Raw genomic sequence first — 16,985 nt, forward strand, 5'->3', positions numbered from 1 at the left:
CCTTGGAAATGACACACAGCTAAATATAATCACCAGGCCAGCTCATTTAGATGCCACATCTCTAGCGAAATCAGCTAGAGTTGGCCAGTCTGGATCCAAACTAGGAGCTAAACTTTGTGTGTGTGTGTGTGTGTGTGTGTGTGTGTGTGTGTGTGTGTGTGTGTGTGTGTGTGTGTGTGTGTTGTGGGCAGACTCATGGCCCAGGGTATGTACTACATCTCTCATCTCTTTCTCCCTCCTTCCTCCCTGCTCTCCTTCCTCCCTCCTTCCTACTCTCCTTCCTCCCTCCTTCCTACTCTCCTTCCTCCCTCCTTCCTACTCTCCTTTCTTCCTCCTTCCTACTCTCCTTTCTTCCTCCTCCCTCCCTCCTTCCTACTCTCCTTCCTCCCTCCTTCCTACTCTCCTTCCTACTCTCCTCCCTCCCTCCTTCCTACTCTCCTTCCTCCCTCCTTCCTTCCTACTCTCCTTCCTCCCTCCCGCCTTCCTACTCTCCTCCCTCCTTCCTTCCTACTCTCCTTCCTCCCTCCCTCCTTCCTACTCTCCTTCCTCTCTCCCTCTTTCCTACTCTGCTTCTTCTCTCCTTCCTTCCTACTCTCCTTCTATCTTTATTATATCCCTATATGGTCACCTCAATGTTTTTGCTAGACCATGGTGCTCTTTTGAGATTTCAAAATACATACTGTACCATCTGCGTTGGTCTACGTTGTATGAATACATCCTGCACAGTCACAATATATAAAAACTCCTCATGATGCTGTGTGTATATGTGTCAATTGAACTGTTGATACTAAAACGTTGATTGCCAATTCATTTTGTTTTTGGTCTGAGCAATGTCGTTCCCAGTTTTCTTTAATGAAAAGGAGAGATGAAAAGCATGGGTGAATGCAGAATCACAGGCTATTTACCCCTAAATCATTTTGGAAAGCCTAATTTGCGAAGTTATGAAACACGTCGAAACGTATACGTTTTTTTAAGGGTTTTCACATTCTTTGCATGACATTCTTCAGATTTATGCCCCAATGAAAATTCCTCAATCCATGCAGGTTCAAAAATGTATCCCATCAAGGGAGCATGTGCTTTCCTTTACATTTATTACTTGGGATTGGAAAAAATGGCCTGTTTCATTCTCACGTGTTCTCCCATAATCATTTGTTTCTAGACAGAAAGCAGTATAGTTATGGTAGAGAGGGAAAATGTACAATCGACGAGTTGAGTAAAATGATCTAACGCTACACTGCCTCCTGCTGGTGAGGATAGGAACTGCAGCCTAAATACAACGCAAGGCTACTGGATTTCAGGCCTAACCAATCTCTAGTGTCAAACTCATTCCATGGAGGGCCGGAAGTCTGCTGGTTTTGGTTATTTCCTTTTCATTTGTGTTCAAAGAAGACTCAGACAACCAGGTGAGGGGAGTTCCTAACTAATCATGACCTTAATTAACCAATCAAGTGCAAGAAAGGAGTGAAAATCTGCGGACAATCGGCCCTCTATAGAATGATTTTGACACGTGCTCTAGACCCTACCCTCTTGACAGTTGTGTAGATCTGAAAGGATTGGATGGGTGTATTTTATGGCAGAAATGTCACCTTTCAGAACTACATGAAGTGAGTCCTGGGGTTTACCGTCTAGGGGCTGTCTGGACAGCCTTCAATGTTTTAAAAATGGAACTTTAACCCCCCTGCCAAGCATGATTTCTTAAACCACGGAGCTCAAGACATCTTTCAACTTCTCACACACGAATACACTTTTATTTATGCTTCTGTCAACAACATTGAACATTTACCTTAGTTTTGGCACAATCATGAGGGAGGCAACAGAAAGAAACTGTTTGTTTACTAAAATAAGGACAGGATGGCTGTTTGGCAGGAGACAAGGTAGATGTGAGTTTCCTGTCAAAGCCCTCTTATGTCTGACACCTAAAAAGGCAATGCTGTTTCGCCTGTCTCAAAGCTGCATCCAAGCCAATTACAGGTTGATTTAAAACCCTAGGTTGACGTCCAGACAATGCTGAATATGTGATGCTTAATAAATAAACAGCCCTTCAAATTCCTCATGGACTGTTAAGGGAGCTACCTGGCACTGTCCCCAGTATTAATAATATAATAGTTGGTGGGCGAATATCACAGACATACTGCACACACGTACACATGCTCAATTCCATTTCCACAAACAACCACATACAGAAAATGAAAGAAAACATTTATTTCAAGTAAGTGAATGGAGACAGAGACAAACACGCACACTTATAAAAAGTAACACACAGGCACAAGCAATAGGTACAGTCGCTCTGACAGACACACATTTAAACATGCAAACATACATTTTAAATACACACACATTCCCCCCTAACACACAAACTGTATCAACACCAACACACACAGGCACAATTTACCCACACACGCAAACATCTGCTAGTCTCCCATGCTTAGCAGCCCCATCTGCAGCATTTCACAGAACATGGTTTAGAAATGTAAACATAAACGATGATGGAGAGAGGAGGGGGAGGTGGGCTCCCTGGTCTTTAGCTCCCACTCATACACAATTCTGGGCCCACGATCTCATGGTGGGTTTCTATGGAAACAATCTAATGCTGGAATTCAAAACTGAGCCACGCAGAGCTGTGGGAACCTCCTGAGCCAGCAGTGTCCATAAACGACCTCTGACCTCTCTCAAAGTTTGCACTAGGACCCGGACGGACGGAGGTCACACGCAGGCCAGCCAGATCGACCCATCCCAAATGGACTCTTCAGCTCTCTCTGTTACATAACACATGACATTCTGGTATGCACGAGAGACTAGGGTTCTGTGATTATAAACAACTGTGGGGGACGACGAAGACACACCAGTGGGGACGGAGTGATGCTAGTCTGCTCATTCTCACTCAGTTTGGAATGTGTTCTCTCTTTCCTCTCTCTCTCTCACCCTTTCTTTCCCTTCTCTCTCCTGTCTCATGTCCTATTATGGCTAACAGGGTTTGGTCACTGATACAACCACAGCATACACAGATGATGACATAACCCAATGGCCCGATGAGGACTTCCATGACTTCCAATCTGAGCCAAAACTATGAGGGCTCTGTGTTTTCCCCCATTGTTTGTTTTCCTGTGTACAAATATGCCTAGCTGTCTCTCGCCTTGTATATTTGGACGGGTCAAAGAGAGAGTGAATCAAAACGTTCCTGAAGAGAACAGTTCTACACGCAACTCAGTGGAGTCCAGCTGTATCCATATACTACACAAAGCACACCATTGGCTGTTTTACCTAAACTCTTGTCCTCCAGGGACTTTCATTTTTGAAGTCAAGGCACTTATTGTGAAGAAAAAAAAGAATGTTAACCAGAAAAATCTTTCATATGGCCTAGCTTCAGCTGACACATGCACATTAACACACAATCAATACTTGTCATCAATACTAGTTGACATCTTTCAGTTCATTATATAATGTGTATGTACAGCTGGTAAAAAGAAACATCCATCTTTCACTTGGCATATACAACATGGATGGCCAACCTTACTTGCTTCCCATGTATATGCACATGCCTACGAGATAGGAATCACATAATGTTATGGGGTACTTGGTCCTGTCCTGTATACAGAACGTAATATGGCATATCAGCCAAGTATGTGCAGCTGTAAACACTGGGCTAATTGAAAAGATCTTGCCCATCTCTGCGCCACAGTTAGAGTCATTACACAGCAATGCACTGGCACGATTCCCCAGCCGTGGTTTGTGTTGGTTTTGTGTGTGTGTGTGTCTGGATGACGTAGGTGTCGGAGGCATTGACTGAGAAACAGCTTTGAGTGGATGCAGGTAAACACAAGCCTGAGGGGATTGTATAAAGGTGTATGTGAATCATTACGTGTGTGAGTGCTGCATGTGTATGTATGTCTGTGCGTGTTTCAAACCTAAAACCAGTTTACTATGTTCTGCTCTCTCTCTCTCTGTCTCTCTCTCTATACTCTCTCTCTCTCTCTCCACACTCTCTCTCTCTGGGAAATGAAATTGCAGGCCCAGCGTTAGTTAACATGAGGGCACGTCTCAGGAATGTACTACCCAGCATGCCCCACTCTACGCCACGCACCTCCAAGCATGGGAGCATGGGAGTCCCGCTGGGGGAGCTATCGCCTCATCACTCACTCTGAGGACATCCTTATCGCACCATGATCAAACCAGAGCTTCCACTTGACAGCTCACATTGGACACCCCACTCTCCAACACACTGGAGTCCACAGAAACATATTGATGCTATTGATCTCTATGCTGTAGTGTCGGCTCTATAGGCTACATCCCTTTGTTGGTTACGTCCTAACTGTGTATTTCTCCCTCACATAGGGTACTGTACTTGACTTCACTATATGGACCTCACTCTCACACACTCTTCCTAACATGACAGTCACAGCATCCGCATAGTGTTTTCGTGTACTGTAGTGTACCTGTAGTGTACCTGTAGTTAAAGACTCATATTCTCTGGTGTGTGTCTCCCAACACACCAAATCACTAGAATCACAATAAGTGACTTCATATGTAAAATACTATGTTAATTGAACCCCTCATCATTTTAGACATGAAGCGATTCATGGTGATCTTCCCTCTGTTCTGCACCTAGACAACACAACTGTCGAAATCAGATCTCTCTCTCTCTCTCGCCCTCTCTCTTTCTTCTAGAGGTGAGGAATTCACCAAACATGGAGCTGCCTGGGATGGGAGGAGAGAAGCATCCTTCAGCCAGAGAGAAAACACACACACAAGCATGCACACACACAAACACACACACACACACACACACACACACACACACACACACACACAAGCGAACACACATACACACACAATTTATCCTATATACAATATACTTTGCACTTCACAACAGCTTTGCTACTATTTTACTTACCTATGGCTCATAGAGTACCACTGTGTATAACAATCAAACAGCACATTTTAGTTCTTCCCAACCTAATAACAAATAATTAAGTTTGGAGAACGCTAATAAACTGCCATGACATGGAGTGGAATGCAGTGTTTTTTCTGCAGGGTTCTGTTAAATGTATGATCCAGAATGGAAAAGAGGGGTGAGTATAAGAGGTACAGGAGCGGTGTTTTATCAAGAAAAGTGGTGTGGGGGTGGGAGGTAGGAAGTAGAGCCCTAAGAGGGTAATCCCTCAGCAGCTATCCACTTCCTCCACACACACAGACGCACACACACACACACATCAAACGTAAAAGAAGTAGCCAATCATGAGTCATGTAGCAATCACTCTAAAATCCATCACTCTGCCTAGTTAGAGACTGCATAGCCTACTTACTCATGAAATGAAGCAAAATCAGAGGGAGAAAATAATGTATGCAAACCAAACATCTGTACAAGCAAATGGTACGAGTGTGAAGTTGTGGTATTTTCTCCTGTTTCCTGCTCTCTGTAAGGCCCTTTCGTCCAGCTGGACTCAGTTTCCTCTGGTAAATACTGCCACTGTTGTCCTTGAGAACCATATTTTGTTTTCACAACACAGCTGCTGTAAGCCTCCTGAGTAGCTTGCCGCTGTGTGTGTGTGTGTGTGTGCGTGCGTGTGTGTGTGTGTGTGTGTGTGTGTGTGTGTGTGTGTGTGTGTGTGTGCACTTTTTCTCTTCTCGGTCGTAAAAAGACCATATGTCAGTGAATGTTTTACATCTTAGCTAATTAACGTTTAAGTGGGCAATCAGCAAGATGTTGGGTGTGATGTCTACCTCTGGGGTGAGTTGTCTTGGCATAGGGAGAGAGAGAAAATTACATGGAGGGCCATTTCACAAAGTGAAACTCCCCTGTAGATGACATACTGGGGAAGGAAAATAGATGAACCCCCTACTTTTGCCCTCAGAACAGCCTCAATTCGTTGGGGCATGGAGTCTACAAGAAGTCGAAACTGTTGAGCCTGAACAACCCAGCAGCGGTGAAGTTCTCGACACAAACCGGTGCGCCTGGCTCCTACTATCATATCCCGCTCTTGCCCATTCACCCTCTGAAAGGCACACGTACACAATCCATGTCTCAATTGTCTCAAGGCTTAAAAATCCTTCTTTGACCTGTCTCTCCTTCAACTACACTGATTGAAGCGGATTTAACAAGTGACATCAATACGGGATCATTGCTTTCACCTGGATTCACTTGGTCAGTCTTTGGCATGAAAAGAGCAGGTGTCCTTAATGTTTTGTATACTCAGTGTACATTGCAGGCCACTCTGTCTTTCCAAGGATTAGAGTAAATGTATACACGGGACGTGCAGAGAGGGCAAATAATTCCACATCCAACAGAGAATCTCAAACCCAGACCAAAAAAGGTAATGCAGCAACATGATGTTGTTTTTATTGCCCTTGCTCATTCGCTTGATTCCCAGAACCCATTCCCTGGATGTTTGGATGGCATTCTGAAGAAGAGATTACTCTACAATACATACATGGACACACTATTACTGACAGATTTACATTGAGCAATTATATATATATATATATATATATATATATATATATATATATATATATATATATATATATATATATATATATATATATATGTAAATATATATATATATATTTTTTTTTTAATCTTACCAGCTCATAGTTAGTGGCAGGAACACAGGATGAAGACACCTGGAAAAGAAAATGAAGAAAATGTTGTATGTTGCAGATTATGCGTAAGCATACAGTATACAGACAGTTGATACCTGGTTTAAACTCTCAAAATTTGACCTGTGTGATCCTGAGCATTAGTCCTTTGTTTTTACTGTATGCTTCAATATAGTATATAGTACATTTCCCAAAACTAGTACATCTTATGAATGTGTATCAATGTGTATGTGTCTATAGGTATATCACAGGAAGAATATGACAATACCCTAGTGATCAAAATGTCTTAACAGAGATACAGACAACAGACCTAAGAGATGCTGTACAGTTCATTTTAGAATAGAATGATTGGCCCAGGCTGAGAGGCTGGGAAAACAATACGTTAGCATTGAGCTCTGAGCCAACCTCAATGGACAATATAATAACAATTTCCAACTGTGTAACAGTATGCAACAAGTAAAAGGTAGCCTATCTGCTAACTCCTAGCAGCAGTTAACTAGCTTATCTTAGCACCAGAAAGTCAATGATGTCTAAAGGCGATTGTGAAGCCTACTGAAACCCATGATCTGCCAAGGTTGGCGCTAACCTCTAATCCGATTAGCGCTCTAATGACTGCGACAATCAATCCCAGAGTTCCCGAGCAGAATCACGAGGACTGCGAGGGGGTAAACAGGAAGAGGATAATAACGAGGGACTCAAATAGAACACTGAGGTGAACCGTTTCCACATGAGGACCATCAGCCAAACAGTAAGTTGTCAGTGATGTTCCCTTCCTAAAAAAGTCCTTAATTTTCAAACAAAAGACTATTGTTAGGAAAGGCTAAATTAGAAACAGGAGACAGTAACTCCGATTCAATCAGCTGTTGACCTTTTTCACTTGCTCATCTCTCTATCTCTCTTTGCCTTACACCCCCCCACCACACACACACACACACACACACACACACCCACGTTCTCTCTCTTGCTCTCGTAACAGGGCCGTCCGTCAATGCTGGACCACTATCTCTGTTTTAGTGCTAAAAGGTCAGCTGTAGGCTATCGGGGCTGTTAGCCTTTAAAAGCCCTGTCATACACAGAGGCAAATCCTTGACTAATTGTCCCTTGCGGTGTGAACAGAAGACTTATGGGTTCTTGGGGTCTGCTTTATGTTTACGCTAAAGCTAGCACATTCCTTTCTGTCCACATAAAAAGCCTGAACAGTCTCTAACAGTCCACACCAAAACTCCCCAAATGTTGCTTCAGGCAATGTAAAGCACCGCAAATAAATACAATGGGACAAATCTGTCACGGCAGAGAGTAAATCAAGGATTATCCATCGCTAAGCCCATACAGTGGTTGATCTGCAATTCTAATACCGAGCGTGCTACTTCTTTGTACTGTAAGCAAAAGCCTCTTTCCATAGCGCAGTTGTTTTCACAATGCATGGCAGCAACGACTCAATGCTTAACTCTCTCTATTGTGTCTGTTTCTGATTTCTTTGTTCATAAATCAATGGAGTTTTATTCGTGAAGCTATAAATGGAATGTGCAGATTTTCTAAGCTGACTAAGGCATTACCTTAAAACGTTGGGACAGTGAAGGTATAACTGCGACAGTGGTCACTAATTTGCAGTGAAGTTTCACAAACGCACAAGAGGTCTACACAAATTCACCTGAATGCCCATTGGTCCTTACAACAAAGCAATCTCAAGATCTTCAGGGAGCTCAAAGTCAACTGGATGTTTTCAAGCTAGAAATTCACACTGGACATTGCTAGTGTGACTATACAGCCAATACACACGTTGATTGGATCAAACTAAAAGCATCACTGGACGGTAGCCATTGGGGTGTGAGTCGGCTTATTGGATTCACAAGGTTATATCAGATGCGTGGGTCACGTTGGGTCATCAAAGTCCTTGTCGTTTTGGAGGCCATTACTCAAAACCCTGATGGAATAGAGGAATGCGGACTGTAAACAGGAAAGCATTGCTATCTGATACCAGAAAAAAATAGGTGCATAGTAGTTAGTTGAGCATGTATAGAATGTAGCATTCGTAGGGAACTATTTAAATACAGTGTAACCCAAAATAAATGCTGTATCTCTGACTAATGACTGACTGTAACCAGATAAATCAAGTAGCATGAGGACAGCTCCATGGAATGCCACTTGTCTCTTGGGAAAGGCTGCGCATATTTAGAGGTGCTGTGAGTTGACAAAGTACAGTATCTCAGCCTGGTTCAAGTCTCCACACTGTTACCCTCCTCAAATCACCTCAACCATGCCTGCCCATGTCTGCACCTTACCCCCCAACCCTCCCGTTCACTCCACACACTGACAGCTGCCCCCTCCATGCCTCTCAGCTCATCCAAGGACTCCAAGGGGCCTGGGGAATGTCTGAGCCCCGCTGAGGTGCCCATCTGAGGTGCCCATCCCATCTCATCACATGGCCCCCACTTCACCCCCAGGCTCCTGCTGCTAATAGTTAAGTCCACCTGCAATCAATAACCACTCCGACACCTTGTGGGTTTCACCCGAAATTCCCGCCCATTTCCACTTGCCCTGCAATCCTCCATGACCCTCCCTTGAGTAATGAATTTTCAGGGTCGGATTGGTATCGAGGATGTGCTTATCGAGGTTGCCGTGAAGGGCATATGCTGGTGGGGGAATGGAAAGTGGTCTTTGGGATTGGTTCACAAATCTATACTGAGGATTAACAAGGCTAAGGGCTAAGGCTAATCTCAGTCAAATATCCTAATAGGCAGCAGTGGCATGTATTCATTGACACCAAGGGAAGCTCCCCGCCCCCCCCCCCCCCAAAAAAAAACAACGTGTAGGCTATCATTTGGGTACTGTCTGGTACAAACGAGTATCACATTGTACCAGAGTCTAGGTCATAAACAGAAAGAACTTGAATTGTTGCATCTCGTTGTGTTGTTGTCCTCCGGTGGCTGGCTAGCTAGCTAAATTATCCATGGATGGAGATAGGGATTTGGACTTGTGGTTTTACTTAATTCTCCGTACTGGCCAATTATTATAACGACGATTCTGATCCAACCATTAGTTCAATATGTAGCTAGCTGTAGAAGGCTAATGATAACTAATTAACGTTGCTTATGAATGGAAGCTAGGCTAGCGACCAAGCATTCTAGCCAGGTAGCCTAGGACAACAAAAAATAAAAGTGTGTACTGTATGACAGTGATAGACCGTTTTGTCAACATGAAAGAGAAGAGGATGGCTTTGACGTTTTTCTACAAGTAGGGTGAGTCAACATGTTTTTCTACGCACACACATGCAAGCAAACATAAATCAGAACCATGGACATCCACATCATATTTAGGTTATGATGATTAGCCTAAATTGAAGTGATTTGATGATGTTGAAATGTTGAAATGGTGCTTGAATAGTGGAAGCAGCTACATTTTTCTTTGCAACTCGCAGTAACTCTCTGTGGTTCTAAATCAATAGTTGTTAGGCATATGAACTAACAGGTTATAGAGCAAACAACACAATTATCACAACACATTCAGTGTAAGTTGTATTATGGCTTTTTTTCAGGGGGGGGGGGGGGGGGGCGCGCACCGCTACTGACAGGCTGACCAATGCACTATGAATCACAATGAATTCCTGTGTGACAAAGTTCAATGATAGCCCTCAGCAAAACATTTATTACACATGAATGCAATTTAATGGATTTTAACACAGCTGGAGGGACACAGACTTACTTACTGAGTAAGTTCGACAGAAGACCAGAAGAAAAGGTAGGACAATTGACACAAAGCCTAAAGGGCACGCATGTGGGTCTATTCAAACACTCCCTACAGCCAAGTGATGGCATTTCAGATGTGAGACGGTGTGTATGAATTCCAATGGGATGACGACATTTGGACTAATAATCTTGTAAATGCGCAATCCTTGACCCCTTTGGGCTCCTTACTTGGCCACAATAATGAGAACCCACAATAGGCTAGATTGAGACAGAACGGAAGAGGTCTACCCATAAAATAATAACTCAGATTCTACCCTAGGTAGCCATTTCCATTCAGTTGTACTCTTGGCTTTAGAGGCCAACTGTAGCACATAGTTTAGCATGCATCTTGTAGCCTGGCAGATGGTCAAAGAATAGGCACAGAGACTGTTAAGAGAAGGACCAGGTGAACACTTAGCATTGGGCCCACCGCAGGTCAAACCGTGGGTAACCGCACTGAGAAAATATTAAACTGACACAAGTGCAGAAGAGAGGGAGAAATGAGTAAAAAAGAGTTGGAAATGTGAACAGATTTGCAGGTGGAGAATGGTAAGGTGTGGCATAAAGAATGGAAGGAGAGCCTCAGTGAGCCTCCAGGTGACTTTGAGAATACAGGTGAATAAATATAGTTGCATTCATAACGATTTATTCAAAAATATGTCATACTGTAGAGCAGGGGTATTCGAAGTTGGGGTCGCGACCCCATAAGTGTCAAGGCTGTGGGTAACTGGTGAAAGTAGTCAGGCTCAGGAGAGCGGAGATGCGTGGACAAGGTATGTAATACAAGATAACACCTGTATAAACACAATACAAATGTGCGGGAAAAATACCGGCACCACGAAATAAACGGGCGTAATAACAAACACCGGCAACAAAATACCAGCCGTCAGTAACAGCCTGAACAATAGAACAAATACGCACACAAACATCGGGGAAACCAGAGGGTTAAATAATGAACATGTAATGGGGGAATTGAAACCAGGTGTGTAGAAAACAAAGACAAAACAAATCGAAAATGAAAAGTGGATCGGTGATGGCTAGAAGGCCGGTGACGTCGACCGCCGAACGCCGCTCGAACAAGGAGAGGGACCGACTCCGGCGGAAGTCGTGACAATAAGGGGGAAACGAGGTGGGGTCGCCCCAAAAAACAAATAACTACATGTTTTTAAGAGTTCAGACTATTGTATGGGACAATATACAATGTTTTTGAGAAACGCAATTCGACAATTATTTTGAGTAAATGTATTTATTGGTTGCTTTTCATTTTGACAAGAGATTATTTGTTGATGTAAAAATCTAAATTTACAAATGTTAAAGTTGTATCATTAAAATATGGGGTGGGGTCGCAAAGAAATGATTTGCTGGAAAAAATGGGATCCCCCGCCGAAAAAGTTACCTTCTTTTCTCTTTCTCTCTCTCTGGTTACTTTCTATCAGGACATTGTCATGCCTTTAAGGACCTGGGTAACCGTTTCAAGTGGAGTATGCAAGTACTACATTTACAGTGGTGGAAGGAGAGGAGGGACAAAACGTTTCAAATAAAATCAAATAAAATGTGATTTCCAGTCCACTTTAGTTAGCATGGGGGAAAAACATAAAGCCTTTGTCAGTGTATGGGTGCAGGGACAGCCATGACTGTGTGTTGATGCCATCGAAGTGTACGAACAAGTGCAATATAATAAATGGTAATTGTGTTGTTGCATTCTGTACATGCTTGTGTTAACAACATTAAATCACGGTCAATTTCCCGCAGACAAAAGTCCATGGCAAATGGCTCTGTCAGTACAGGATATACAGTCGTTCATTGCTTACAGGGGAGGATGTACAAGCATTGTATTGTGTTGAGCTACTACAGATAAACTACAATAGATAGATTTGACTATTGATTTTTTTTAAAACAGTTTAGGATTGCTCAGTTTGGGTTGATAGCTCGGGATCATGGCTTAGCTTGCGTTGATAGTCCCGCGGCCACAAGTGGTCGGAGAAAATAAAAAGTAATCAATCCTTCTCTTCACAAATTGTTTGATTGTGGCAGTGTGACAGGTGAGCTGCTTGTGCACTACAGGCTACCATTACAATGTAATGAATCAATCGTGGTGGGTCAGGTGAATTTCCACAGCGACAAAAATGGGGCATATCACCACTCAAACCTTCCATCCTCTGGCACTGGCATAAACACAAGGCCGCTCCTGAGTGCTTTAATGTTTACACAGACCCAATACATCCATGCATCTGGCAATTCCTCATAGAAATATTCAGTGTGCAAATTCAATTTACTTGGCGTAACCAATAACAGAGGGCTTTCCGTAGAAGGGGTATCTTAGTTTGCAAAATGCTGTGTTAGTTTGGACTTATTGGGTATAAACAATAGAGAAAGGAATGAAGTGGAATCGCTGGCCCATGTGCTAGTGCCCATTCCCCCTTCAGAACATTCCGTCTGAGCAACAGCTATGCTTTCCTTTCTCTTTTTTCTTTCAGTGTGATCCTTCCCACACTGACTACATAACATTGTTTCCCTTCTCAAAATGTATTTAGCTAGTATTTTTCATATATATCTTATTCTCACTTTCTATCTACGAACGAACTAAATCACCCAATGCGGTACGGATCTGCAATTTTTATTCCTTATTACTGGAACTTCCATCAGAAGCAAGCCAGCTAACTAGCTTCTAGTCTTTGTTAGCCAAAGGCTTGCTGTCTTCACCTTTTTCTCGGTCACCAGCCAACCAGCTTTAGCTCAGCCAGCCTTAGCTCGGACAACACCTGCCAGTCTGCACAGTGCGATATCAACCCAGAGCATATTGGACTGATTCTCTCAACCATATCACCGGATTCCTGCCACTCTGGATCAATACACCGGATCATTGCAGCTAGCTAGCTGCAAATGAGTGGCAACTGTTAGCTAATGCCTCTGTCCCGAAACAACCCCAGCTAGCCTTGAGCTAGCCTCGGGCCCATATACCAGCTAAATCTAGGGCTAAAATACCTCCTTTGCCAATAGGCCTAGACCATTTATTGTCGACACGGAGCCCTGCCGATCCATCATGACTGGACTGCCGACGTGATCACCCGATGTGGTCTCAACAGGCTATTCTATTACGATGTCGCCGAAGAACCATCTCCTAGTCCCTGAATGATGTGTCCTCTGCTTGCCTAGCATAGTAGTGACTAGCGAATGGCACCCTGACACCTATTAACCTTATGACTCACCTTTTGACCTTATGATCACTCGGCTACACAGCTAAAGCCCCCTGGACGGTTTCAATAACATGGTACCTCATTTTGTTTACCTGTCGGCCCCAGGCTCAAACTCAGGTCCTGTATGTACCTAACTGACCCACTCTGCCCATTCATTGCCATTTACCCGTTGTTGTCTTAGCGCTCCTGATCAACACCTGTGATTGCTTTACGCCTCTCTCTAATGTCAATATGGCTTGTCTACTGCTGTCTTGGCTAGTTCTTATTGTTTATTTCACTGTAGAGCCCTCAGTCCTGCTCAAAATGCCTTACATAGCTCTGTTGTCCCACCCCACACACATGCGGAGACCTCACCTAGCTTAACTGGTGCCTCCAGAGACAAAACCTCTCTCATCGTCACTCAAAACCTAGGTTTACCTCCACTGTACTCATATCCTACCATACCATTGTCAGTACATTATGCCCTGAATCTATTCTACCACGGCCAGATATCTGCTCCTTAAATTCTCTGTCCCAAACGCACGAGACAACCAGTTATTATACCCTTATCCTACTCCTCCTCTGTTCCTCTGGTGATGTAGAGGTTAACCCAGGCCCTGTAGCCCCCAAATCCACTTCTATTCCCCAGGTGCTATTGTTTGTTGACTTCTGTAATCGTAAAAGTCTTGGTTTCATGCATGTTAACATCAGAGCCTCCTCCCTAAGCTTGTTTTATTCACTGCTTGAGCACACTCCACCAACTGTGATGTCCTAGTCATGTCTGAATCCTGGCTTAGGAAGGCCACAAAAAAATTGTGAAATTTCCATCCCCAAATACAACATTTTCCGCCAAGATAGAACTGCCAAAGGGGGTGGAGTTGCAATCTACTGTAGAGATAATCTGCAGAGTGCTGTCATGCTATCCAGGTCTGTGCTCAAACAGTTTAAGCTTCTACTTTTAAAAATCCAAGTCTCTTGCCGCTTGTTATAGACCCCCCTCAGCCCCCAGCTGGGCCCTGGACACCATATGTGAATTTGTAGCCCCCCATTTATCTAACAGTTTGTACTGTTAGGTGACCTAAACTGGGATATGCTTAACACCCCAGCCATCCTACAATTTAAGGTAGATGCCCTCAATCTCACACAAATTATCAACGAACCTACCAGGTACAACCCTAAATCTGTAAACACGGTCACCCTCATAGATATCATCCTAACCATCCTGCTCTCAAAATACACCTTTGCTGTCTTCAACCAGGATCTCAGTGATCACTGCCTCATTGCCGGCATCTGTAATGGGTCCGCGGTCAAACGACCACCCCTCATCACTGTCAAACACTCCCTAAAACACTTCAGGGAGCAGGCCTTTCTAATCATCCTGGTCCAGGTATCATGGGAGGATATTGACCTCATTCCATCAGTAGAGGATGCCTGGTTATTCTTTAAATGTGCTTTCCTCACCATCTTAAAGAAGCATGCCCCATTCAAAAAATGTAGAACTAAGAACAGATATAGCCCTTGGATCACTACAGACTTGACTGCCCTTGACCAGCATGAAAACATCCTGTGACGTACTGCAGGGAAGTTAGGAACCAATATACACAGGCAGTTAGGAAAGCAAAGGCTAGCTTTTTCAAACAGAAATGTGCATCCTGTTGCACAAACTCAAAAAAGTCCAGGGAGAATAAGAGCACCTCCTCCCAGCTCCTCCGAGCTGCCCACTGCACTAGGCTAGGAAACACTGTCACCACTGATAAATCTGAGAATTTCAATAAGCATTTTTCTACAGATGGCCATGCTTTCATCTGGCAACCCCTGGCAACCCCTACCCCGGTCAACAGCTCTGCACCCCCCACAGCAACTTGCCCAAGCCTCCCCATTTCTCCTTCACCCAAATCGAGATAGCTGATGTTCTGAAAGACCTGCAAAATCTGGAAACCTACACATCAGCTGGGCTAGACAATCTGTACCCTCTCTTTCTAAAATTATCCGTCGCAATTGTTGCAACCCCTATTACTGGCTTGTTCAACCTCTCTTTCATATCGTCTGAGATCCCTAAAGATTGGAAAGCTGCCGCGGTCATCCCCCTCTTCAAAGGGGGAAACACTCTAGACCCAAACTGTTACAGACCTATATCCATCCTACCCTGCCTTTCTAAAGTCTTTGAAAGCCAAGTTAATAAACAGATCACCGACCACTTCAAATCCCACCGTACCTTCTCCGCTATGAAATCTGGTTTCTGAGCTTGTCATGGGTGCACCTCAGCCACGCTAAGGTCCTAAACGATATCATAACCGCCATTGATAAAAGACAATACTGTGCAGCTGTCTTCATCGACCTGGCCAAACCATCAGCCTTGGTTTCTCAAATGACTGCCTAGCCTGGATCACAAGCTACTCAGATAGAGTTCAATGTGTCAAATTGTCTGGACCTCTGGCAGTCTCTATGGGGGACTCTTTTCTCTGTATATATCAATGATGTCGCTTTTGCTGCTAGTGATTCTCTGATCCACCTCTACGCAGACGACACCATTCAGTATACTTCTGGCCCTTCTTTGGACACAACCTCCAGACGAGCAAGTAAAACTAAATGCAAGTAAAACTAAATGCATGCTCTTCAACCGATCGCTGCCCGCACTCGCCCGCCCATCTATCATGAATACACTGGATGGTTCTAACTTAGAATATGTGGACAACTACAAATACCTAGGTGTCTGGTTAGACTGTAAACTCTCCTTCCAGACTCACATTAAGCATCTCGAATACAAAATTAAATTATTTATTATTTATTATTATTATTTACTATTTCTCAACAAAGCATCCTTCACTCATGCTGCCAAACATACCCCCATAAAACTGACTATCCTACAGATCCTTGACATTGGCGATGTCATTTACAGAATAGCCTCCAACACTCTACAAATTGGATGTAGTCTATCACAGTGCCATCCGTTTTGTCACCAAAGCCCCATATACTACCCACCACTGCATCCTGTATGCTCTCGTTGGCTGGCCCTCGTTTCATATTTGTCGCCAAATCCACTGACTCCAGGTCATCCATAAGTTTTTGCTAGGTAAAGCTCCGCCTTATCTCAGCTCACTGGTCGCCATAGCACACACTCCAGCAGGTGTGTTTCACTGAAAGCCAACTCCTGCTTTGGCCGCCTTTCCTTCCAGTTCTCTGCTGCCAATGACTGGAACGAAATGCAAAAATCACTTATATCTCCCTCACTAAATTTAAGCATCAGCTGTCAGAGCAGCTCACAGATCATTGCACCTGTACACAGCCCATCTGTAAATAGCCCACCCAACTACCTCATCCCCATATTGTTAAAATATTTTTTTGCTCCTTTGCACCCTAGTATCTCTACTTGCACATCCATCATCTGCACATCTATCACTCCAGTGTTTAATTGCTAAATTGTAATTATTTTGCCACTGGCCTATTTATTGCCTTACCTCCCTAATCTTACTACATTTGCACACAC

At 43.7% G+C, this 16,985-nt stretch overlaps 1 protein-coding gene across 29 annotated transcripts in view; it reads right to left on the reverse strand.

The window, feature by feature from the left end:
* tns1b (tensin 1b) overlaps positions 1-16,985 on the reverse strand; it is a 278,602-nt gene that overhangs the window by 101,688 nt on the left and 159,929 nt on the right. For all 29 annotated transcript variants that reach the window (XM_090215533.1, XM_090215527.1, XM_090215522.1 and 26 more), the window contains one exon: positions 6,583-6,621. In XM_090215533.1, the coding sequence (XP_090071659.1) occupies positions 6,583-6,621 (39 nt within the window). The remainder of the gene's footprint in view (positions 1-6,582; positions 6,622-16,985) is intronic.

This window comes from Oncorhynchus mykiss, chromosome 22 (assembly GCF_057628025.1).
Source record: "Oncorhynchus mykiss isolate SJ-2025 chromosome 22, ASM5762802v1, whole genome shotgun sequence".
In the NCBI taxonomy this organism is placed as follows: Eukaryota; Metazoa; Chordata; class Actinopteri; order Salmoniformes; family Salmonidae; genus Oncorhynchus; species Oncorhynchus mykiss.